The sequence below is a fragment of the Mobula hypostoma genome, chromosome 23, assembly GCF_963921235.1.
Source record: "Mobula hypostoma chromosome 23, sMobHyp1.1, whole genome shotgun sequence".
NCBI classification, from domain to species: Eukaryota; Metazoa; Chordata; class Chondrichthyes; order Myliobatiformes; family Myliobatidae; genus Mobula; species Mobula hypostoma.
The window spans coordinates 59,246,398-59,271,444 of record NC_086119.1 but is presented as its reverse complement, the minus strand read 5'-3'; the positions used below and the strand labels follow the sequence as shown (position 1 = coordinate 59,271,444).

Sequence of the window (25,047 nt, the reverse complement as noted above, 5' to 3'; positions counted from 1 at the left end):
ACTTCCCCTTCGTAAATCCATGCTAACTCGGACCGATCCTGTTACTGCTTTCCGGATGTGTCGTAATTTCATCTTTTATAATTGACTCCAGCATCTTTCCCACCACCAATGTCAGGCTAACCGGTCTATAATTCCCTGTTTTCTCTCTTCCTCCCTTCTTGAAGAGAGGGACAACATTAGCCACCCGCCAATCCACAGGAACTGATCCTGAATCTATAGAACATTGGAAAGTGATTACCAATGTGTCCACGATTTCTAAAGCCACCTCCTTGAGTACCCTGGGCTGTAGACCATCAGGACCCGGGGACTTATCAGCTTTCAGACCCAACAGTCTATCCAACACCACTTCCTGCCTGATATAAATTTCCTTCAGTTCATCCATTACCCTAGGTCCTTTGGCCACTATTATATCTGGGAGATTGTTTGTATCTTCCCTAGTGAAGACAGATCCAAAGTACCTGTTCAACTCGTCTGCCATTTCCTTGTTCCCCATAATAAATTCACCCGTTTCTGTCTTCAAGGACCCAATTTTGGTCTTAACTATTTTTTTCCTTTTCACATACCTAAAGAAGCTTTCACTATCCTCCTTTGTATTCTTGGCTAGTTTACCTCGTACCTTATTTTTTCTCTGTGTATTGCCTTTTTAGTTACCTTCTGTTGCTCTTTAAAAGTTTCCCAATCCTCCAGCTTCCCACTCGTCTTTGCTATGTTATACTTCTCTTTTATTTTTATACTGTCCATTATTTCCCTTCTCAGCCACGGCCTCCCCTTACTCCCCTTAGGATCTTTCTTCCTCTTTGGAATGAACTGATCGTGCTCCTTCCGCATTATTCCCAGAAACACTTGCCATTGCTGTTCCACTGTCATCCCTGCTAGGGTATTGTTCCATTGAACTTTGGCCAGCTCCTCCCTCATAGCACCATAGTTCCCTTTGTTCAACTGTAATACTGACACTTCTGAGTTTCCCTTCTCCCTCTCAAATTGTAGATTAAAACATCATATTATGGTCACTACCTCTTAATGGCTCCTTTACCTCGGGGTCCCTGATCAAATCCGGTTAATTGCACGACACTAAATCTAGAATTGCGTTCTCTCTGGTAGGCTCCAGTACAAGCTGTTCTAAGAATCCATCTCAGAGGGACTCCACAAACTCCCTTCCTTGGGGTCCAGCACCAACCTGATTCCTCCAGTCTACCTGCATGTTGAAGTCCCCCATAACAACTGTAGCATTACCTTTGCAACATGCCAATTTTAACTCTTGATTCAACTTACACCCTATATCCAGACTACTGTTTGGGGGCCTGTAGATAACTCCCATTAGGGTCTTTCTACCTTAGAATTTCTCAGTTCTATCCATACTGACTCTATGTCTCCTGATTCTATGTCCCCCCCTCTTTGAATGCTACTTCTCCAAGTGTCTACCTCATGTAATTTCTATGCCTTCCTTCCATTGCACCATTACTGGAGCATGCTACTTTTCCCAAAGGGGAAATGCCAGTTTAAAACTGCTCCCAATCATTTCCTCAGAAACTAACAATTCCTTTCTGAACTTATAACTTAACATTTACTATTAAAACTAAATGTTATACAAGAATCAACTTTTTTAATGATTTGCTATGTTTGTGGTGTATTTAACAAAACAAAAGTGGAATAAAGCTAGGCATGGACTGTTGCTCTCTCCATCACTTAAAGCCAAGATGTATTTACATTAAATAAAATAAAAAAATACTCCAGATACTGAAAATCTCAAATAGAAACAGAAAAACAGATAATGTCTGCAGTTCAGGATCGTTCATCAGAACAGGGAAAGAAAACAAGTTATTTTTTCATAGTGTAGAAATTGGCGTTACACAGAATGAAAGGAATATCTTCAACATGATTTAAGTGACAGTTGAGATTCTCTTTCTTTGTGTGATCTGTTATTAATAGTAAGGCTGTAGGATATGCTCTGTAGGCCAGACTATGCAATAGGAAAGAGGATGAAAGCTCTTACTAGCTCTTCTTTCAGTTAGTCTTGACGAAGATTCTTGGCCTGTACCTCTTCCTGGAGATGCTGCCTGGCCTGCTGCGTTCACCAGCAACTTTGATGTGTGTTGTCAGTGATCCATTGCTAGGTCTGACAAGTCATGGGGTCCAGAGGCAGATTTCTTTGTTAATCATAGAGAATCACAATAAGCTATAGTGGATTACAACTGAGAACCTGCTATGGGTTTTGGCCTGTAAGGTCAGTAGTTCCACAAATGCATGGGAGAGCCAAATAATCAGGCAACGTAATTTACAATTCACGTCTCAGTGTTAAATATTTTTCATGTGTTTGCAATTTGTCTTTTTTTGAACATTGGTTGCTTGTCAATTTTTGTAGTTTTTCATTGATTCTGTTGTATTTCTTAGTTCTACCGTAAATGTCTGCAAGAAAATGATTCTTAGGGTAGTATATGGTGGCATATACATACTTTGACAATAAATTAACTTTGAACTCTGAATCCAGCAAAGCCTAGACAGTTGCATTGTACAACCTGATAGTTGCATTCATAGCACTTCAGTGGCACCTACAGATAGGGGTCTGGCATTACAGCTTTTATACTATTTCCGTGGCTATGGCTGTTATACCACAATGTGCAGTGTAAGATATTTCTATTCCTTGTTCAAAATGAAAATATTTAGATGATGAATCGTGATTATTATGGAGAGCTGTATCATGACACCCCTTTTATGCTCTTCTCTCTTCTCTAGGGAAAAGTCCTGTGCAAATGATGATGACTCCCATTCTTCCGTTGGAACCGTGCAAGGTCAAGGAAACCTTACCTCGGGTCCAGGTCTGACATCCCCACCTTACACAGCCACTCCGACTGACCACGATTACGTCAAACGTAAAATCCCCCATCAGCAGGCTTCAATTGATGGTATTTTTCTTGTTATAATGACAAACTTGGGAGGTGGATAATAATTGGGCAATCATCGTGGTGAATTCTGTTAAATGCTCAACACTGGGTGATGGTGTATAGGAAAATGGGCAATATGGCTGCTGTCTAGCTTTCTTAAAATGATGGGAATGAGGTTCCTTTGCAGTGCTTGCTTGGATTGTTGATGGCTTCTTTAAGTGTTTGCTGCTTTGCTTGCATTTGTATGAAGTGCAGTTTGGCTGCATTCAGTGTCATTACAAGAAATATACTAGCAAAATAAGCTTGCACTGAATGATGCCACACTAGCCCTTGCTTCTGGTTCTCTGGCTTAGGCCTAAAAATACTTTTCTTCCATAAAACACAGCAGGTACCCACAACAATAGTTTTGTGGTGATTCCTGCAGACATCATTTGAATTAAAACAGATTTTATATGCTGCAGTTATTTTAGCTACTTGTGCATGCTTTGTGTTTGCAATTTTCTGATTCTGTGACTTTTATTGTTATTTTTGGGCTTTTGCTGATTTCAGAATCCAAAAGTGCCAAGCAATGAACATGTCCAGAAAGAGAGAGAGAGAAACAGAGAGAGAGAGTCTTGCCATAAAATTCTTGGCATCCTGTGAATGCTGAGTTCTTCATCCTTAACACCTTGGGTGGTTACCTTGACCTTAAACTCAAACTTAATCAGACCAATCATATAAACAGAGCAGGTCAGAGGTTGGGCATCCATTGGTTCACCTGCTTACACCCTAAAGCCTCTTTACCATTTACAAATCCACAAGGCAAAGATCAAGGTGGAATCACAATTGAAATAAGAATCAAATTTATCATCGCTGATGTATGTTGTGAAATTTGTTTTGTGGCAGTAGTGCAGTGCAAAAAATGCCAAAGAGGAACGAGGAGGTGGTGTTTGTGGGTTTATGGAGCATTTAGAAATCTGATGGCAGAAAGGAAGAAGCTGTTCCTAAAACGTTGAGTTTGGGGCTTCAGGATCCTTTGGCTGGTAGAAATGTGGAGAGGGCAGGTGAGGGTCGTTAGTGACGGATGCCTCCCTTTTGAGGCATCCTCTCTTGAAGATTTTCTCAACTGTGAATAAGTTGGATGAACTCGTGGCACAATTAGAGATTGGTCGGTACGATGTTTTGTGCATCAGTGAGTCAGTTGTGCCTGTGGTGGAGGTAGCTGAGTCTATAATCCTTTGCATCCTATTGATCCTATGTTTCTGTACCAAGCAGTGATGCAACCAGTCAAAATGCTCTCCGCCATATATTTGTAGAAATTTGCTAGAGTCTTTGGTGACAAACCAAATCTCCTCAAACTTTGAATGAGGCAGAGCAGTTGGTGTGTTTCCTTTATGATTGTGTTGGGCCTAAGATAGATCCTCTAAGATTGTTGACACCGAGGAACTTGTAGTCCTCATCCTTTCCGCTAGTGACCCTCAATGAAAACTGGTGTGTGTTCTCCTGACTTCCCCTTTCTGAAGTCCACAATCATTTTCTTGGTCATGCAAGGTTCTTGTGACACCATTGCTGTACACCTTCTGCTCACCATCTGAGATTCTGCCAGCAACAGTGGTGTCACTAGTGAATTTATAGATGGTGTTTGATCTAGCCACACAATCGTGAGTATACAAAGAGTAGAACAATGGGTAAACACATATCCTTGACTGTCAGCAAGAAGATGTTATTACTGATCTGCCCTGACTGTGGTTTCCTGAGGAAGTTGAGAATCCAGTTGCAGAAAGCGTAGTGGCCCGGGTTTTGAAGCTTGTTGATTAGTACCTAGGGGATGATGGTATTAAACACAAAACTGTATCAATAAACAGTAGCCTGACATATGTTTTGCTGTTTTCTGGGTGCCCCAAAGCCGAGTAGAGAGCCAGTGAAATTGTGTCCACTGTAGGTCTATTGTGGCAGAAGACAAATTACAACACGTTCAGGCCTTTGCTCAGGCAGGAGTTAATTTTTGCCAGAGAATTTCATCGCAGTACATGTTGTGCTACTGGGTAATAATCATTGAGGCAGCTCAACCTTCTCTTTTTGGGCACAAGTTTGATTGAAACCCTTCTGAGGTGGGTGGGGACCTCTGACTGCAGCAGTGAGAAGTCAAAGATGTCCTTGAACAGTCCAGTCAGTTGGAGTGTTCAAGGACATATTCAAAAAAAAACTTGATACCATCCTGGACAAAGAAGTACCCTAACTGTCCTAAACATTTATTCCCTCCACTGCCTGTACACAGTGGCTGCAGTATGTACCATTTACAGCTTGTATGGGGTAACACAGAAAGTGCTAGAGGAAATTAGCAGGTCAGGCAGCATGTATGGAAATGAATAAACAGTTGACATTTCGGACTGAGGCCCTTCTGTGGGACTGGAAAGGAAGGCGGAAGATGTAAAAATAAAAAGGTGGGGAGTTGGGGAGAAGAACTAGCTAGAAGATGACAGGTGAAGCCAGGTGGGTGTGAAAGATAAAGATCTGAAGAAGAGAGTGGAACATGGGAGAAAGAAAAGAAGGAAGATCACCGGGGGAAGGTGATAGTTAGGTGAGGAGAAGAGGTAAGAGGCCAGAGTGGGGAACAGAAGAAGAGCGAAAGGAAAGGGAAGAAAATTACCAGAAGGAGAAATCGAGATTCATGCCATCAGATTGCAGGTTACCTAGGCAATATGAGGTGTTCATCCACCCTGAGTGCAGTCTTATGGAACGGGGTTAGGAACTAAAGTGGCTGGCCACTGGGAAATTCTGATCTTGGCGGATGGAGTGCAGGTACTTGATAAAGTGATTCCCCAATTTGCGTCAGGTTTCAGCAATGTAGAGGAAACAGCATCAGATGGATTGGATATGGTAGACGACCCCAATAGATTTGCAGGTGAAGTGTTGCCTCATCTGGAAGGACTGTCTGGGGCCCTGATAGACATTAAAAGAGAAGGTAAATGGACTTGTGCAGCATTTCTGTCCCTTGCAGGGGTATGTGTCAGGAGTGAGATTAGTGGCGAGGGATGAAGAGACAAGGAAATCAGGGAGGAGGTGATCCCTGTGGAAAGGGGAGGGTGGGTGGGAGGGGGTAAAGATGTGTTTGGGGTGGGGTCCCATTGAAGATTGTGGAAGTTGATGAGTTGAGTGCAGAGGGTCATGGAGTGGTAGGTGAGGCTGTAGGAAGATGTGGATGTTTGAGAAATGGAGGAGGTGTGGATGAGGGCAGTGTCAATAGTGGAGGAAGGGAAACCCAGTTCTGTATGCTTGTTTAGGGCAGTTATTTACCCAGGCTGCTCTTGACAGAATCTCCCATAAAAAAGGACCATGGCAGCAGGCATATGGGAACTTGCAGTTAGCCCTCCGGGGTCACCATCTTAAAATATTTCCTTCATTGTTGCTCGGGCTAAATTCTGGACTATTGTTCCGTACAACTGTGAAGGCACCTTCACCAAAACACATACACCAGTTCAAGAAAGTAGCTGCTTCCCAAGATCAATTTAGGAAGGGCAATGCTTGCCAAAACCCACATTCATGCTCAGGGTTATCAAAGAGTGAGTAGTTTGGCCATTACTTCAACATATTTAATTGGTTATATTAACTGCTAATAATTAATTAGAGCTGGGGAAAGTGATTGCAGAGATTTTGCCCTAAAGTATTTTTTAAATGTTTGGGTAACTTTTCAGCTGAAGTTCAGAATTGCAATAAAATAAAATCCCTATTCACATTGACAGAGAATTATTGTAGAATTTGGCTTCATTCTTCAATTATTGAATTCTCTTCACCTCAAATGTTAAAGGCTTTTGGCTACTTGTGTTTCTTGGTTAAAGGAGTTGGTTTGCATGTATATGGATTTTATTTTGAATAAACTCAACTTTTGTAAGTATTTCCATCCAAGGCCAACTTGCAGGGGCAGAACCAGTTTGGCAGAAGTTGTGTTGACTGAGGCAATCAAGAGCAATTTGAAACCGGAAGTGGATATGCAGTTCTCTCATTTTTAGTCTTATTAGTGCTGTAAAAGTGATGAGTTTAACCAGTGCTGGAGGGAATTTGCAGTAATTCAGGAATGGGCAGGAATGGATTCTCAATATTCCTGGATTTCAGTGCTTTAAAAGGGATAGAGAGAGGGGGAAAGGGGAGAAGGGGTGGCATTACTATTACAGCTACAGAAAGGGTGGGTAATGTAGCAGGATCCTCTTTTGAGACAGTATGGGTGGAAGTCAGGAACAGGAAGGGAGCAGTTACTCTGTTGGGAGTATTCTATAGGCCCTCTGATAGCAGCAGAGATACTGAGGAGCAGATTGGGAGGCAGATTTTGGAAAGGTGCAAAAATAACAGGGTTGTTATCATGGGTGACTTCCCTAATATTGATTGGCCACCTGATTAGTTCCAATGGTTTAGATGGGGCAGAGTTTGTTAAGTGTGTCCAGGACGGATTCCTGTCACAGTATGTTGACAGTCTGACTTGGGGGAATGCCATACTAGATCTAGTATTAGGTAATGAACTGGGTCAGGTCACAAATCTCTTAGTGGGTGAGCATCTGGGGGACAGTGACCACCGCTCCCTGGCCTTTAGCATTATCATGGAAAAGGATAGAATCAGAGAGGGCAGGAAAATTTTTAATTGGGGAAAGGCAAATTATGAGGCTATAAGGCTAGAACTTGCGGGTGTGAATTGGGATGATGTTCTTGCAGGGAAATGTACTATGGACATGTGGTCGATGTTTAGAGATCTCTTGCGGGATGTTAGGGATAGATTTGTCCCAGTGAGGAAGATAAAGAATGGTAGGGGGTGAAGGAACCATGGGTGACAAGTGAAGTGGAAAATCTAGTCAGGTGGAAGAAGGCAGCATACATGAGGTTTAGGAAGCAAGGATCAGGTGGGTCTATTGAGGAATATAGGGAAGCAAGAAAGGAGCTTAAGAAGGGGCTGAGAAGAGCAAGAAGGGGGCATGAGAAGGCCTTGGCGAGTCGGGTAAAGGAAAACCCCAAGGCATTCTTCAATTATGTGAAGAAAAAAAGGATGACAGGAGTGAAGGTAAGACCAATTAGAGATAAAGGTGGAAAGATGTGCCTGGAGGCTGTGGAAGTGAGCGAGGTCCTCAATGAATACTTTTCTTCGGTATTGGCCAATGAGGGGGAACTTGATGATGGTGAGGACAATATGAGTGAGGTTGATGTTCTGGAGCATGTTGATATTAAGATAGAGGAGGTGTTACATAGAAACATAGAAACATAAATAGGTGCAGGAGTAGGCCATTCGGCCCTACGAGCCTGCACCGCCATTCAGTATGATCATGGCTGATCATCCAACTCAGAACCCTGGACCTGCCTTTTCTCCATACCCCCTGATCCCTTTAACCACAAGGGCCATATCTAACTCCCTCTTAAATATAGCCAATCAACTGGCCTCAACTGTTTCCTGTGGCAGAGAATTCCACAGATTCACCACTCTCTGTGTGAAGAAGTTTTTCCTCACCTCGGTCCTAAAAGCCTTCCCCTTTATCCTCAAACTGTGACCCCTCGTTCTGGACTTCCCCAACATCGGGAACAATCTTCCTACATCCTTCCAATCCCTTTAGAATTTTATATGTTTCAGTAAGATCCCCCCTCAATCTTCTAAATTCCAGAGAGTATAAGCCTAGTCAATCCAGTCTTTCATCATATGAAAGTCCTGCCATCCCAAGAATCAATCTGGTGAACCTTGTTTGCACTCCCTCTATGGCAAGAATGTCTTTCCTCAGATTAGGGGACCAAAACTGCACACAATACTCCAGGTGTGGTCTCACCAAGGCCTTGTACAACTGCAGTAGTACCTCCCTGCTCCTGTACTCGAATCCTCTTGCTATGAATGCCAGCATACCATTTTCACCGCCTGCTGTACCTGCATGCCCACTTTCAATGACTGGTGTATAATGACACCCAGGTCTTGTTGTACCTCCCCTTTTCCTAATTGGCCACCATTCAGATAATAATCTGTATTCCTGTTCTTGCCACCAAAGTGGATAACCTCACATTTATCCACATTAAATTGCATCTGCAATGAATTTGCCCACTCACCTAACCTATCCAAGTCACCCTGCATCCTCTTAGCATCCTCCTCACAGCTAACACTGCCGCCCAGCTTTGTGTCATCCGCAAACTTGGAGATGCTGCATTTAATTCCCTCGTCTAAGTCATTTATATTGTAAACAACTGGGGTCCCAGCACTGAGCCTTGCGGTACCCCACCAGTCACTGCCATTCTGAAAAGGTCCTGTTTATTCCCACTCTTTGCTTTCTATCTGTCAACCAATTCTCTAGCCACATCAATACCATATCCCCAATACTGTGTGCTTTAAGTTTGCACACTAATCTCCTGTGTGGTACCTTGTCAAAGGCCTTTTGAAAATCCAAATATACCACATCCACTGGTTCTCCCCTATTCACTCTACTAGTTACATCCTCGGAAAAATTCTATGAGATTCGTCAGACATGATTTTCCTTTCACAAATCCATGCTGACTTTGTCCGATGATTTCACCGCTTTCCAAATGTGCTGTTATCACATCTTTGATAACTGACTCTAGCAGTTTCCCCACCACCGATGTCAGGCTTACCGGTCTATAATTCCCCGGTTTCTCTCTCACTCCTTTTTTAAAAAGTGGGGTTACATTAGCCACCCTCCAATCCTCAGGAACTAATCCAGATCTGAAAAGTTTTGAAAAATTATCACTAATGCATCCACTATTTCTTGGGCTACTTCCTTAAGCACTCTGGGATGCAGACCATGTGATCCTGGGGATTTATCTGCCTTTAATTCCTTCAATTTACCTAACACCACTTCACTAACATGCATTTCCCTCAGTTCCTCCATCTCACTAGACCCTCGGCCCCCTACTATTTCTGGAAGATTATTTATGTCCTCCTTAGTGAAGACAGAACCAAAGTAGTTATTCAGTTGGTCTGCCATGTCCTTGTTCCCCATGATCAATTCACCTGTTTCTGACTGTAAGGGACCTACATTTGTCTGAACCAATCTTTTTCTTTTCACATATCTATAAAAGTGTTGGAGTTGTTAAAATAAATTAGGATGGATAAGTCCCCAGGGCCTGATGGAATATTCCCCAGTCTGCTCCACGAGGCGAGGGAAGAGATTGCTGAGCCACTGGCTGGGATCTTTATGTCCTTGTTGTCCACGGGAATGGTACTGGAGGATTGGAGGGAGGCGAATATTGTCTTCTTGTTCAAAAAAGGTGGAAGGGATAGTCCGGGTAATTATAGACCAGTGAGTCTTACGTCTGTGGTGGGAAAGCTGTTGGAAAAGATTCTTCGAGATAGGATCTCTGGGCATTTAGAGAATCATGGTCTGATCGAGGACAGTCAGCATGGGTTTGTAAAGGGCAGATCGTGTCTAACAAGCCTGATAGAGTTCTTTGTGGAGGTGATCAGGCATATAGATGAGGGTAGTGCAGTGGATGTGATCTGCGTGGATTTTAGTAAGGCATTTAACAAGGTTCCACATGGTAGGCTTATTCAGAAAGTCAGAAGGCATGGGATCCAGGGAAGTTTAGCCAGGTGGATTCAGAATTGGCTTGCCTGCAGAAAGCAGAGGGTCGTGGTGGAAGGAGTACATTCAGATTGGAGGGTTGTGCCTACTGGTGTCCCGCAAGGATCGGTTCTGGGACCTCTACTTTTCGTGATTTTTATTAATGACCTGGATGTTGGGGTAGAAGGGTGGGTTGGCAAGTTTGCAGACAACACAAAGGTTGGTGGTGTTGTGGATAGTGTAGAGGATTGTCGAGGATTGCAGAGAGACATTGATAGGATGCAGAAGTGGGCTGAGAAGTGGCAGATGGAGTTCAACCCGGAGAAGTGTGAGGTGGTACACTTTGGAAGGACAAACTCCAAGGCAGAGTACAAAGTAAATGGCAGGATACTTGGTAGTGTGGAGGAGGAGAGGGATCTCGGGGTACATGTCCACAGATCCCTGAAAGTTGCCTCACAGATGGATAGGGTAGTTAAGAAAGCTTATGGGGTGTTAGCTTTCATAAGTCGAGGGATAGATTTTAAGAGTCGCGATGTAATGATGCAGCTCTATAAAACTCTGGTTAGGCCACACTTGGTGTACTGTGTCCATTTTTGGTCACCTCACTATAGGAAGGATGTGGAAGCATTGGAAAGGGTACAGAGGAGATTCACCAGGATGCTGCCTGGTTTAGAGTGTGTGCATTATGATCAGAGTTAAGGGAGCTGGGGCTTTACTCTTTGGAGAGAAGGAGGATGAGAGGAGACATGATAAGGGTATACAGGATATTAAGACGAATAGATAGAGCCTCTTCCCCAGGGCACCACTGCTCAATACAAGAGGACATGGCTTTAAGGTAAGGGGTGGGAAGTTCAAGGGGGATAGAAACATAGAAACATAGAAAATAGGTGCAGGAGTAGGCCATTCGGCCCTTCGAGCCTGCACCGCCATTTATTATGATCATGGCTGATCATCCAACTCAGAACCCTGCACTAGCCTTCCCTCCATACCCCCTGATCCCCGTAGCCACAAGGGCCATATCTAACTCCCTCTTAAATATAGCCAATGAACTGGCCTCAACTGTTTACTGTGGCAGAGAATTCCACAGATTCACCACTCTCTGTGTGTAGAAGTTTTTACTAATCTCGGTCCTAAAAGGCTTGCCTTTATCCTCAAACTGTGACCCCTCGTTCTGGACTTCCCCAACATCGGGAACAATCTTCCTGCATCTAGCCTGTCCAATCCCTTTAGGATTTTATATGTTTCAATCAGATCCCCCCTCAATCTTCTAAATTCCAACGAGTACAAGCCTAGTTCATCCAGTCTTTCTTCATATGAAAGTCCTGCCATCCCAGGAATCAGTCTGGTGAACCTTCTTTGTACTCCCTCTATGGCAAGGATGTCTTTCCTCAGATTAGAGGACCAAAACTGCACACAATACTCCAGGTGTGGTCTCACCAAGGCCTTGTACAACTGCAGTAGTACCTCCCTGCTCCTGTACTCGAATCCTTTCGCTATAAATGCCAGCATACCATTTGCCTTTTTCACCGCCTGCTGTACCTGCATGCCCACTTTCAATGACTGGTGTATAATGACACCGAGGTCTCGTTGCACCTCCCCTTTTCCTAATCGGCCACCATTCAGATAATAATCTGTTTTCCTATTTTTGCCACCAAAGTGGATAACTTCACATTTATCCACATTAAATTGCATCTGCCATGAATTTGCCCACTCACCCAACCTATCCAAGTCACCCTGCATCCTCTTAGCATCCTCCTCACAGCTAACACTGCCACCCAGCTTCGTGTCATCCGCAAACTTGGAGATGCTGTATTTAATTCCCTCATCCAAGTCATTAATATATATTGTAAACAACTAGGGTCCCAGCACTGAGTCTTGCGGTACCCCACTAGTCACTGCCTGATATTAGAGGGAGGTTTTTTACTCATAGAGGGTGGTTGGTGCGTGGAATACACTGCCTGAGTCAGTGGTGGAGGCAGATACACTAGTGAAATTTAAGAGACTACTAGACAGGTATATGGAGGAATTTAAGGTGGGGGGTTATATGGGAGGCAGAGTTTAAGGGTTGGCACAACATTGTTGGCCGAAGGGCCTGTCCTGTGCTGTACTATTCTATGTTCTATAATTGTGTATCTGCCCGAACAGAATTTTTGCAGTCCTAGTTGGAAACTAGAGTGTTTTTGGCTTCCAATCTTAGATTTAATTGTAATTGCCTCCTTTAAATTTTGTAATTTTATTGCCTTTGGTGTAAGGTATTTAGAAATAATTAATATTCATTTGTTCAGGTGTTGGCCATACTCTGTCTGCAGTGACGTTGGCATTGGAAAGAAAACTTGAGGCTGGAAACTGCAGTGTAATTTACCAGGGCAGATTGACTTTAGGCAAATTTATCATGATTTACTCTTCTCCCATGTCCACCCAAGTTGGACCATTTACTCAGTTCCCTTCTTTATGAAGCATCTGTAATGGCATTTCAACATTACTTCCTGGACAGATAGCACAGATATGCCAGTGATTATCAACTTTATTATAATTCAATCCTGGACAGTTTGTTTCCTTGCCACAGTTTTTGCCTATTGGTACCCTATACCTAAAATGGGCTAATAGAAGATCTGAGTGGGTCAGACAGCATCCATGGCAGGAACTGGACAGTCAGTGATTCAGGTTGAGACCCTTCATCTGGACTGAAAGAGTAGAGAGGTCATGGCCAGTATAAAGAGGGAAAAGTGAGGAGTGGGGCAATAGCTGGTAAATAATAGGTGACTGGTGATCTGCAAATTATTATCCCATATACTAAGATACAGTGAAAAACTTTGTTTTGTAATTTCAACTTGGGTACATTGAGATAGAAAGGAAGGGAAAGGAATAATTAATAAATTGGAGAATGTAGTGTTATGGTTACAGAAAAAGTAAACTGCAGTACGGCAACAAGGTCTAGAGTTCATCTTTATTGTGGGACAAATCCATCGAGAGTCTTATAGCAATGAGATAAAAACAGTCCTTGGGTCTGGTGGTGTGTGTTTACAAACAATCGTACCTTCTGCCTGATGGAAGTGGGGGAAAGAGAGAATTGACTGAGGTGGGTTGAGTACTTTCCCAAGGCAATGGGAAGTATGGATAGAATCCATGGATGGGAGGATGGTTTCATGATGACCTGAACTACAGTACCTATAAAAAGTATTCACCCACCCCCCCGCCGGAAGTTTTCATGTTTTATTTTTTTACAACATGGAATCACAGTGGACTCTGATCAACAAAAAAAAGATAGTTTTGTGTCAAAGTGAAAAAAGATGTCTACAGAGTGATAAAAATTAATTACAAATATAAAACACAAAATAATTGATTGCATAAGAATTCACCTCCTTTAATATGGCACACCAAATCATCACTGGTGCAGCTGATTGGTTTTAGAAGGCACATAATTAGCTAAATGGAAATCTCTGTGTACAGTCAAGGTGTTTCAATTGATTGTTGTAAAAATACACCTGTATCTGTAAAGTCCAACTGCTGGTGAGTCAGTATCCTGGCAAAAACTACACCACAAAGACAAAAGAACATGCCAAGCAACCCCATGAAAAGGTGGTTGAAAAGCACAAGTTCGGAGATGGATACAAGAAAATTTTCAAGTCACTGAATATCCCTTGGAGTACAGTTAAGTCAATCATCAAGAAATGGAAAGAATATGGCACAGCTGTAAGTCTGCCGAGAGCAGGCTGTCTTCAAAAACTGAATGACCATGCAATAAGGTAACTAGTGAGGGAGGCCACCAAGAGACCTATGACAATTCTGGAGGAGTTACAAGCTTCAGTGGATGTGATGGGAGAGGCTGTGCATACAACAGCTGTTGCCCGGGTGCTTCACCAGTTGCAGCTTTATGGGAGAGCGGCAAAGAAACAGCCACTGTTTGAAAAAAGCTCACATGAAATCTCGGCTAGAGTTTGCCAGAAGGCATGTGGGAGACTGTGAAGTCAGCTGGAAGAAGGTTCTATGGTTTGATGAAACTAAAATTGAGCTTTTTGACTATCAGACTAAACACCATGTTTGGTGTAAGCCAAACACTACATATCATCAAAAACACATCATCCTTGCCGTGAAGTTAGTGGTGGCCGCATCATGCTGTGGGGATGCTTCACTACAGCAGGCCCTGAAAGGCTTGTGAAGGTAGAGGCTTAAATGAAAGCAGCAAAACACAGGGAAATCCTGGAGGAAAACCTGATGCCGTCTGCAAGAGAACTGTGATTTGGGAGATGATTTATTTTCCAGCAAGACAATGACCACAAGCATAACGCCAAAGCAACATAGGAACAGATTAAAAACAATGGTTAATGTCCTGGAGTGACCAAATCGAAATTCAGACCTCAATCCAATTGAGAATTTGTGGCTGGACTTGAAGAGGGCTGTTTATTCACGATCCCCATGCAATCTGACAGAGCTTGAGCAGTTTTGTAAAGAAGAATGGGGAAAAGATTGCAGTGTCCAGATGTGCAAAACTGATAAGAGACCTGTCCACACAGACTTGAGGCTGTAATTGTTGCATCCACTAAATACTGACCTGAACAGGGTGAGTAATTATGCAATCAATTATTTTGTGTTTTATATTTGGAATTAATTTTTGTAGAGATCTGTTTTCACTTTGACACAAGTTTTTTTCTGTTGATCAGTGTCAAAAAAAGTCAAATTAAATCCACTGTAATTGAATGTTGTAAAATAATAAAACATGAAAACTTCCAAGGGAAGTTTTATAGGCACTGTATGTCCACAGCTCTATGTAGGTATATCTCTTTTGTTTAAGAGTTGACTGACTTTAAGGTGGGAGATGAAGAGATCGAAATAGCGATAGAGGCTTGGAGAGGATGGGGAGCATATGGATGATGGGCAGCTGGAGTAAGTGGGGGGGTGGGGAAAAGAAACTGGGTGCTAGGAGGTTGGAGTGGTGGTTTGGATAGAAAGGGTGTGTGAGGGGACCTAGGTAGATCAGTAGGAGAGAGAAAGGACAAAGAGGGAGAGAGCTAACAGAAGCTGAAGCATTCAGTCTTGGTGCTGGGTTGTACTGTTCCTATCTTTATATGTTGACCACTGTCTAGTTGAACTAAACCATTAACAACGTTGTGTCGAGTTCTATTCAGAGGACATCATTAACAGATCACTTCATCACCAGATCATCTCCTTTCAATTCCATGTTGCTGCTGATCTCTGACCCTCCTTTAACTCATTTTCTGCTGAAATTCCCAACAGTGCCTTTGATACCTTGGATTTGACTGTTTAAATACTCTCAAGTCAGACGACTGATTTTCCACTCTCCATTAGCTTGAGCTCATTTATATCGTTGGTGCCAATTTTTGCTGGATCCCTACCCTCCATCCCTGTTGTTTGCTTGCCTAAGATGTCTCTGGTCTTGCAAAGGCATATTTTTAAAATTCTCCTCCTTGTTTTAAAGTCTTCCCATGATCCTCTGCTTTTTCTTTTATCTGCCCTAACACACGACCATCCACACTTTCTAATTCTCATTTCTGTCTGGACTCTCAACTTAACCATTCGCCACCTGATGCCAAGATTTTGAACTGAGTGTCGCTCTCCATGTCTCTTTTTAAGACATTCCTTAAGGTCCACCTCAATGATTATTTCCTAATATTGCCTTATGTAGTGTTGTTACATTTGTTTGACAGTGCACCTGTGAAGTACTTTGAAAAGCTTTTCTGTTTTAAAAGCATTAGATAGATAAAAGCAGCAGTCGTTGATGCCTGGTTTTAGTGAATTGTCAGGATTGGCTTGGCTGGCTGGCTGTGGAACTTTAGGCCTTAAGATGTGGAAATGGTTTGTTTGGCATGAAAGAGGAAACAGTTTGCTGGGGATGGATTTGCTTTAATAGTTTCATTGAGGCTAGAGGCTATGGTCAGTTTATTGATGGTGTGGTGCTCTCATCATGAAACCTTCAAAGGCAAAATGCAACAGCCATTAGACTTATGAAGTTATATGCTTTATTACTCCACTGAAAATTGCGAGTCAGTAATTAAACCATTACACAGAGTGTAAAAGATTGCGATTAGTTTAAAGAATGAAGTGTGGAGCAATTAGTGAACCAGTAGTGGTTTGGGTAATGCATGGAATTCATGTACAGGTGAAGGAAACACGTTAAAGGAAAAAATGTAGAACGCTGAAAACCTGAGAGGGTAAGCTCTCAGGAAGGCAGTGATTTAAGAGGAAAATGGGTGCCGTTGAAAAGGAACTTTTTTTTTGTTCTGGGGAAAGGTAGCTGTTGATTTCCATAAATCAATGATAGAAAAGACTTCAGAGCTGCATGTAATTAAATGGTGTTCTTTGCCTGTGCTTTCGGATTTGTGTTAGAAGCTATGAAGTACCTTCTGTTTGAAGGTCAAGTCTTTATTTTATCGCTCCCTCCATAGTAGCTAATGCTGTGAATATGCTTGCCCGTGCTCTTTATTTGGTTCTATCATTAAATAGATTTCATTGATGAACAAAATTAAGCCAATGCACCTGTTATTGCTTTTGCAACTGCCTCTGTGCTTAAGGCACCCTCTACTGCTAAAATATTCAGCCACACGTCTATCATCTTTGGGCTACATAGAACATAGAAAATCTACAGCACAGTACAGGCCCTTTGGCCCACAATGTTATGCCGAGCATGTAACCTACTCGAGAAGCTGCCTAGAATTTCCCTACAGCTCCACATGTCTATCAAAGAGTCTCTTAAAAGACCCTATTGTATCTACCTCTACCACCTTTGCTGGCAGTGCATTCCACGCACCCACCACGCTCTGTGTGGAAAATCTTACCTCTGACATCCCTCTTGTACCTACTTCCAAGCACCTTAAAACTATGCCCCCTCGTATTAGCCCTGAGGAAAAAGCCTCTGGCTATCCACATGATCAGTGCCTCTCATCATCTATCAGGCCACCTCTCATCCTCTGTCACTCCAAGGAGAAAAGGCCAAGTTCACTCAACCTAATCTCATAAGGCATGCTTTGCAATCCAGGCAACATCCTTGTAAATCTCCTCTGCACTCTCTCTACATCCTTTCTGTAATGAGGTGACCAGAACTGAGCACAGTACTCCAAGTGGGGTCTGACTGAGGTCTTTTATAACATTACCTCACGGCTCTTGAACTCAGTCCCACGGATGATGAATGCCAACACACCATACACCTTCTTAACAACACTGTCAACCTGCGCAGCAGCTTTGAGTGTCCTATCGACATGGAACCCAAGATCTCACTGATCCTCCACACTGACAAGAGTCTTATCATTAATATTATATTCTGTTTTCAAATTTGACCTACCGAAGTGAACCACTTCACACTTATCTGGGTTGAACTCCATCTGCCACTTCTCAGTTCAGTTCTGCATCCTATAGATGTCCTGCTGTAACCTCTGACACCCCCCCAGATTATCCACAACACCCGCAACTTTTGTATCATCAGCAAATTTACTAATCTACCCATCTGCTTCCTCATCCAGGTAATTTATAAAAATCACGAAGAGAGGTGACCCAGGACAGATGCCCCTGGAACAACGTTGGTCACTGTCCTCCATGCAGGATAAGAACCATCCACAATCGCCCTTTTTCCTCTATGGGGAATCCACAATTCTGGATCCACAAAGCAAGGTCTCCTTGGATCCATGCCACCTCAATTATTGAATGTGCCTGGCATGGGGAGCAATATCAAATGCCTTACTGAAATCCATATACACTACATCCACTGCTCTACCTTCATTAGTGTGTTTTGTTACATCCTCAAAGAATTCAATCGGGTTCATAAGACCTGACCTGCCCTTGACAAAGCCATGCTGACTATCCCTAATTGGGTTATGTCTCTCCAAATGCTCAGAAATCCTGCCTCTCAGGATATTCTTCAACAACTTGCCCACCACTGTGCTATAATTTCCTGGGTTATCTCTACTCCCTTTCTTGAACAAGTGAACAACATTTACAACCTTTCAATCCTCTGGTAATTTTCCTGTCCCTGTTGATAATACAAAAATCATCACCAGAAGTACAGCAATCTCCTCCCTCGCTTCCCACAGTAGCCTGGGGTATATCTCATCCAGTCCGGGTGACTTGTATAACTGCATACCTTTCAAAAGCTCCAGCACATCCTCTTTCTTAATGTTTTTGCACTCAAGCGTTTCAGTCCACTTTAAGTCATTCCCATGATTGCCAAAGCAAAGTATTCATTATTTACCTCCACTACCTCCTCCGGCTCCAAGCACATGTTTCCACTCTCACTCCTGATCGGTCCTATTCTCACACAGCTCATCCTCTTGCTCTTCGCATACTTGTAGAATGCCTTGGGGGGGGGGGGGGGTCCTTAATCCTGCTGACCAAGGCCCCTTCTAGCTCTCCTAATTTCATTCTTCAGCTCCTTCCTGGCACCCTAGTTATTTTTTTGGAGCTCTAACAATACCTAGTTTCTTGAACTAAAAACTTTTCTTTTCTTCTTAACTAGATATTCTACATCCTTTGTACACCATGGTTCTTTTACCCTACCATCCTTTCCCTGCCTCAGTGGAGCATACCTATGCAGAATGCCATGCAAATGTTCCCTGAATATTTGCCACATTTCTGCCATGCATTTCCCTGATAACATCTGCTCCCAATTTGTTCCCAAGTTTCTGCCTAATAGCATCATATTTCCCCTACCCCAATTAAATGTTTTCCCAAATTGTCTGCTCCTATCGCCCTCCACTGTTATGGTAAAGGAGACTGAGTTGTGGTCACCACCTCCAAAATGTTCTTCCTGGTCATACCTGACCAGGTTCATTTCCCAGTACTAGATCAAGTACAGCCTCTCCTCTAGTTGGCATATTGCATCAGGAAACCTTCCTGAACACACCCCATCTAAACCCCTTGCACTAAGGAAATGCCAATCAATATTAGAAAAGTTAATATCATCCATCACAACAACCCTATTATTGTGATTCCAGAATCTGCCTTCCTAGCTGTCCCTCAATGTCTCTGTCCTATTTTGGGGGGGGGGGTCCATTAAAAACATCTAATAGGGTTATTGTCCCCTTCTTGTTTCTGATTTCCACCCACAATGACTCAGTAGACAATCCCTCCATGACTTCCTCCTTTTCTGCAGCTGTGACACCATCTCTGATCAGCAGTGCCACGCCCCCACCTCTTTTGCCTCCCTCCCTGTCGTTTTTGAAACATCTAAAGCCCACCACACTCAGCAGCCGTTCCTGCCCCTGAGTCATGTAAGTCTCTGTAATGGCCACAACATCATCGTTCTTTGAGCTTTTTCACTGGATCTTGTCCTGAGGTAACTGACACTGATTTCTTATCACCTTGACAATGCGTGTCCATTAAATTCAAAATCAATAAACTCAGTGAATTGCCTAAATCCAGTTCCTACTTCCACATCTTTGTATGCAGTCTTCTTTAAGTTGTTGACTTTGACTCCCCTTCAATTTATTTCTCTAAATCCCTTTACTGTGTGACTGTACACTTCAAGATGCTAGCTTACTTCACTCCTTCAAAACTACTTGCAGAATCTTTGCTTTAGATCAACCCACCCCACCCAATCACATCTCAGTGTTCTGTATAAATTTCACACATTGGGAAGTTATGCAATGTTTATTGGTGGTACTGGACATAGTCCATTTATTATGTTGTTTTTCTCAACCTGTACCCTAAAGATCATTTTAAAACAATACTTGGCCTTTGTTTTCTTTGCTGTGTTGCATACAATTCCAACCAGCAGATGTAAGTTCCACTTTTCTACTGTGAATGCAATATTATGAACCAAAACTGGATCTCTTCAACCCCAACTCTATTCAGTTAACATCTCATTTACCATGTGGTTAGCATGAATATTCCCATGTCTGTTTTTTAAAATTTTATCATCTAGCTTGTCAGTTTAACAATATTGCATATAATTCCATCTATTTTCCTGCTTTCTTCCTTCACGTTCTTTTGCTGTTTATTTCCGATGTTTGTCTCCTCACATTCTTTGCAGGCTTGTGAAACACAGGCTTGGTGCTGTCAGTCTGCTGTGTCCTTGTTTGCCTGTTTTCTTACTCTTTTCTACATTGCTGGTTCCAGTACTATTGGCCCAGATTTAAAACCCTCACCCAGTTTTCTCAATGAACAGGGAAAACAAACTTGCTGTTTTTAATCTGTATCTCAACCAATTTAGGTTTTGATGTTTGTACTTTTGCTTTTCCACAGCGTTCAGTTCTGGAGACATACACAGTACACATTAAGTGTGTACAACAAAATAATGGGTTTGTTTTCCCAATTCAGTATGAGTATCAGTTACATTGTAATATTGTGGTATCATACTTATTGTGTAATATATCAGAATCAGGTTTAACATCACTGGCATATGTGGTGAAGTTTGTTAACTTTGTGGCAGCAGTACATGATGAATGTAGAAAAAACTGAATTAAAGTAACTCGTTGTATATTAAATGGGTAAGCTAAAATAAGTAGTCCAAAAATAGAAATAAATAAAAAATAGTCGTGAGTTCGTGTTCATGGGTTCTATGTCATTTAGAAATCGATAGCAGAGGTTTTTGAACCGCTGAGTGTGTGCCTCAGGCTTCCGTACCTCCTTCCTGATGGTAACAATGAGAATGGGACATGTCCTGGGTTGTAGGGTCCTTAATGATGCTGCCTTCCTGAGGCACTACCCCTTGAAAATGTCTTGGATACTATGGAGGCTAGTACCCATGATGGAGCTGACTAATTTTACAACTTTCTGCAGCTTATTTCAATCCTGTGCAGTAGCCACCCACCCCCCACCCCCATACCAGATGGTGATGCAGCCAATCAGAATGATCTGCACGGTACATGTGTAGAAGTTTTTGATTGTCTTAGGTGATAAACCAAATTTCCTCAAACTCCTAATGAAGTATAGCCATTGTCTTGCCTCTTTATAGCTGCATCAATATGTTGTGACCAGATTAGGGTTAGGGTAGAAATTGAAAGGAACTTGAAATTGCTCACTCTCTCCACTTCTGAATCCTCTGAGGATTGACCTTTATTCCCTCAGTCTACCTGTTATGAAGTCCACAATCAGCTGTTTGGTCTTACTAACGTTGGGTGTAAGTTTGTTGCTACGACACCAGACAACTAGCTGCTTTATCTTGATCCTGTACGCCCTCTCGTCATTGTCTTATGTATTTATGAACACCTCATATATTTAAACCTTTGTGCTATTATACTATTTTTGATTCTTTTTATATATTTTTGTGTTTTTTTAAAATTTCAACTAAATTTTATAAGCTGTACACTAACAAGTATTTATGAAAAAAGTGAAGAGAATATCATTTTCATTTTGATGCAAATATGTCTTTCTATTTGTCTACTTCCCACTGCAAAACTGGATGTTCTCAGTTCAGGTGTAGCTTTTCTGGTGAGGGAGAAGATTTTATGTTTTTACATTATTTATTAGCATGTTAACAATAGATAAAACGAGACTCAATTTTACCAGTTCGTTTAGCAGATAGTTATATTGTGCCAGTTGATAAATGACCACTGATTATCACGTTGGACGACTTTTATACTGCAGTATGTCAGTCAATTTCAGGTTCTTGCTCTTCTAATGTGTTTTAAAGATGTGTTTATACTAGAGTGAACTATGTTCCCCTGGGATCAGTATAGACCATAAGATATAGGAGCAAGGTTAGGCAATTTGGCCTATCGATTCTGCTCCACCATTTCATCATGGCTGATCCAATCTTTCCCTCAGCCCCAATCTCCTGCTTCCTCCCCATACCCCCGCCCCCCCCCCCAGTATCCCTTCATGCCCTGACCAATCAAGAACCTATCAACCTCTGTCTTAAATATGTATAAAGACTTGGTCTCCACATCTGCCTGTGGCAAAGAATTCCACAGATTCACCATTCTCTGGCTAAAGAAATACCTCCTCATCTCAGTTCTAAAAGGACATCCCTGGATTCTGAGGCTGTGTCCTCTGGTCTTAGACTCTCCCGTCACAGGAAACATCCTCTCCACATCCACTCTGTCAAGACTTTCACCATTCTTTAGGTTTCAATGAGGTAACCCCTCATTCTTCTGAATTACGGCGAATACAGACCCATAGCCATCAGACTCTCTTCATGGGACAACCTATTCAATCCTGGTATCATTTTTGTGAACTTTCTTTGAACTCTGACCAGTTTCAGCTCATCCTTTCTCAGATTAGGGGCCCAAAACTGCTCACAATACTCCAATTGCGGCCACACCAGTGCTTTATAAAGTCTCAACATTACATCCTTGCTTTTATATTCTAGTCCTCCTGAAACGAATGCTAACACTGCATTGGCCTTCCTCACAACAGACTCAAGCTGGAAAATTTACCTTTAGGGAACCCTGCACAAGGACCCGCAAGTCCCGCATGACCACACACTTAGTGGTACTGTATTTCATCTGCCATTTCTTTGCCCATTCTTCTAATCAAAGCTACTTGCCCTTCCACCCATCTTAATATTGTCTGCAAACTTTGCAACAAAGCCATCAATTCCATCATCCAAATCATTGACATATAACGTAAAAAGAATCGGTCCCAACACAGACCCCTGTGGAACACCACTAGTCACTGGCAGCCAGCCAGAAAAGGCTCCCTTTATTCCCACTCTGCCTCCTGCCAATCAGCCACTACTTTAATAATGCTAGAATATTTCCCGTAATACCATGGACTCATGGTTTGTTAAGCGGCCTTGTGTGGCACCTTGTCAAAGGCCTTCTGAAAATCCAAGTGAACATCAACCGATTCTCTTTCTCTCTTTCTCTTTCAATCTTTTTTATTGATTTAAAAGAATAAGGATAAATACAAACCGGAAAGAGGTTATCTCAAATACATATATCAATAATAGTAGAAACAAAGAAAGGAATATACATTGTCAAAATCATATATAGTATTAAGCTAATAATAAAGAGAGAAAAGATCCATTTCTCCTCTTAACAGTTCATAGAAAAAAAGACTCAAGATTTCCTGTTATTGGGAAAAAAACCCTCGCTAAACTAACCTAAAACAAAAAAAAGTGGGGGACTGGGCAGTCCATTTTGAGGATACAGTTTAAAAAAAAGGGGAAATCCTTCTGATTAAATCTAAAACTTTGCGGAGAAAAAAAAATTAACTGGAAAAGTAAAAGGAATTAGATCATATGAAAATATTGAATAAAAGGTCGCCAAATTTGCTTAAATTTAAAAGATGTATCAAACGTCCGACTCCTTATTTTCTCCAAACTTAAACAAGACATATTGGAGGAGAGCCAAAAAAAACCGTAGGTGGATTGGGATCCTTCCAGTACAATAGAATAGCTCTTCTAGCCAATAAAGTTGAGAAAACTATCATGCGTTGAGCAGAAGCAGAGATGTTGTGAACTGCAGGTGAACTGGGAAAATCAGGTTGGTACTGGACCCCAGGATAGGGAGTTTGTAGAGTGCCTACGGGACGCATTTTTGGAGCAGCTTGTACGAGAGCCGACCAGGGATAAGGCTATTCTGGATTTAGTGTTGTGCAATGAACAGGATTTGATAAGTGATCTTGAAGTAAAGGAGCCATTAGGAGGTAGTGACCATAATATGATAAGTTTTTATCTGCAAGTTGAGAGGGATAAGGGCAGATCAGAAGTGTCAGTATTGTAGTTGAACAAAGGAGACTATGGAGCCATGAGGGAGGAGCTGGCCAAAGTTGACTGGTCGGATATCCTAGCAGAAAAGACAGTGGAACAGCAATGGCAGGTGTTCTTGGGAATAATGCACAAGGTGCAAAATCAGTTCATCCCCCGGAGAAGGAAGGATTCAAAGGGGGGAAAGTGGCCACAGTGGTTGACAAAGGAAGTCAGAGATAGCATAGCATTAAAAAAGAAGTATAACAGAGCTAAGGTGAGTGGGAAGACGGATGATTGGGAAATTTTTAAGGAGCAACAGAACTTAACTAAAAGATGATCACCAAAGGCAATACGGGGAGAAAAAATGCGGTATGAACGCAAGCTAGCTAGGAATATAAAGGAGGATAACAAAAGTTTTTTTAGGTATGTGAAGAGAAGGAAGATAGTTAAGAACAATGTTGGGCCCTTGAAGAATGAATTGGGAGAAATTGTTATGGGAAACAGAGAAATGGCAGACAAATTTAATAAGTACTTTGGATCTGTTTTCACTAGGGAAGACACAAGCAATCTCCCAGATGTATGGATGGGCCAAGGACATAGGGTAACAGAGGAACTGAAACAGATTGACATTAGGAAGGAAACGGTGATGAGTAGACTGATGGGACTGAAGGCTAACAAATCCCCAGGTCCAGATGGTCTGCATCCTAGGGTACTAAAGGAGGTGGCTCTGGAAATTGCAGATACATTGGTGATCATTTTCCAATGTTCCTTAGATTCAAGATCAGTTCCTGAGGATTGGCGAATGGCTAATGTTATCCCACTTTTTAAGAAAGGAGGGAGGGAGAAAACAGAGAACTATCGCTCTGTTAGCCTAACATCAGTAGTGGGGAAGATGCTAGAGTCCATTATTAAAGATGAAATAGCAGCATATCTCGGTAGCAGTGATAGGATTGGGCCGAGCCAGCATGGATTTACCAAGGGCAAATCATGCTTGACTAATCTATTGGAGTTTTTCGAGGATGTAACCAGGAAGATAGAAGCAGGAAATCCAGTGGATGTGGTGTACCTT

At 42.2% G+C, this 25,047-nt stretch overlaps 1 protein-coding gene across 4 annotated transcripts in view; it reads left to right on the top strand.

Moving 5' to 3' along the window:
* Positions 1–25,047, top strand: part of cabin1 (calcineurin binding protein 1) — a 693,325-nt gene that overhangs the window by 223,062 nt on the left and 445,216 nt on the right. For 2 of the 4 annotated variants that reach the window (XM_063031768.1, XM_063031767.1), the window contains exon 26: positions 2,734–2,816. In XM_063031768.1, coding sequence (XP_062887838.1) covers positions 2,734–2,816 — 83 coding nt within the window. Of the gene's footprint in view, positions 1–2,733; positions 2,904–25,047 lie in introns of all 4 variants that reach the window. The other 2 variants (XM_063031766.1, XM_063031764.1) reach the window with 1 other exon arrangement.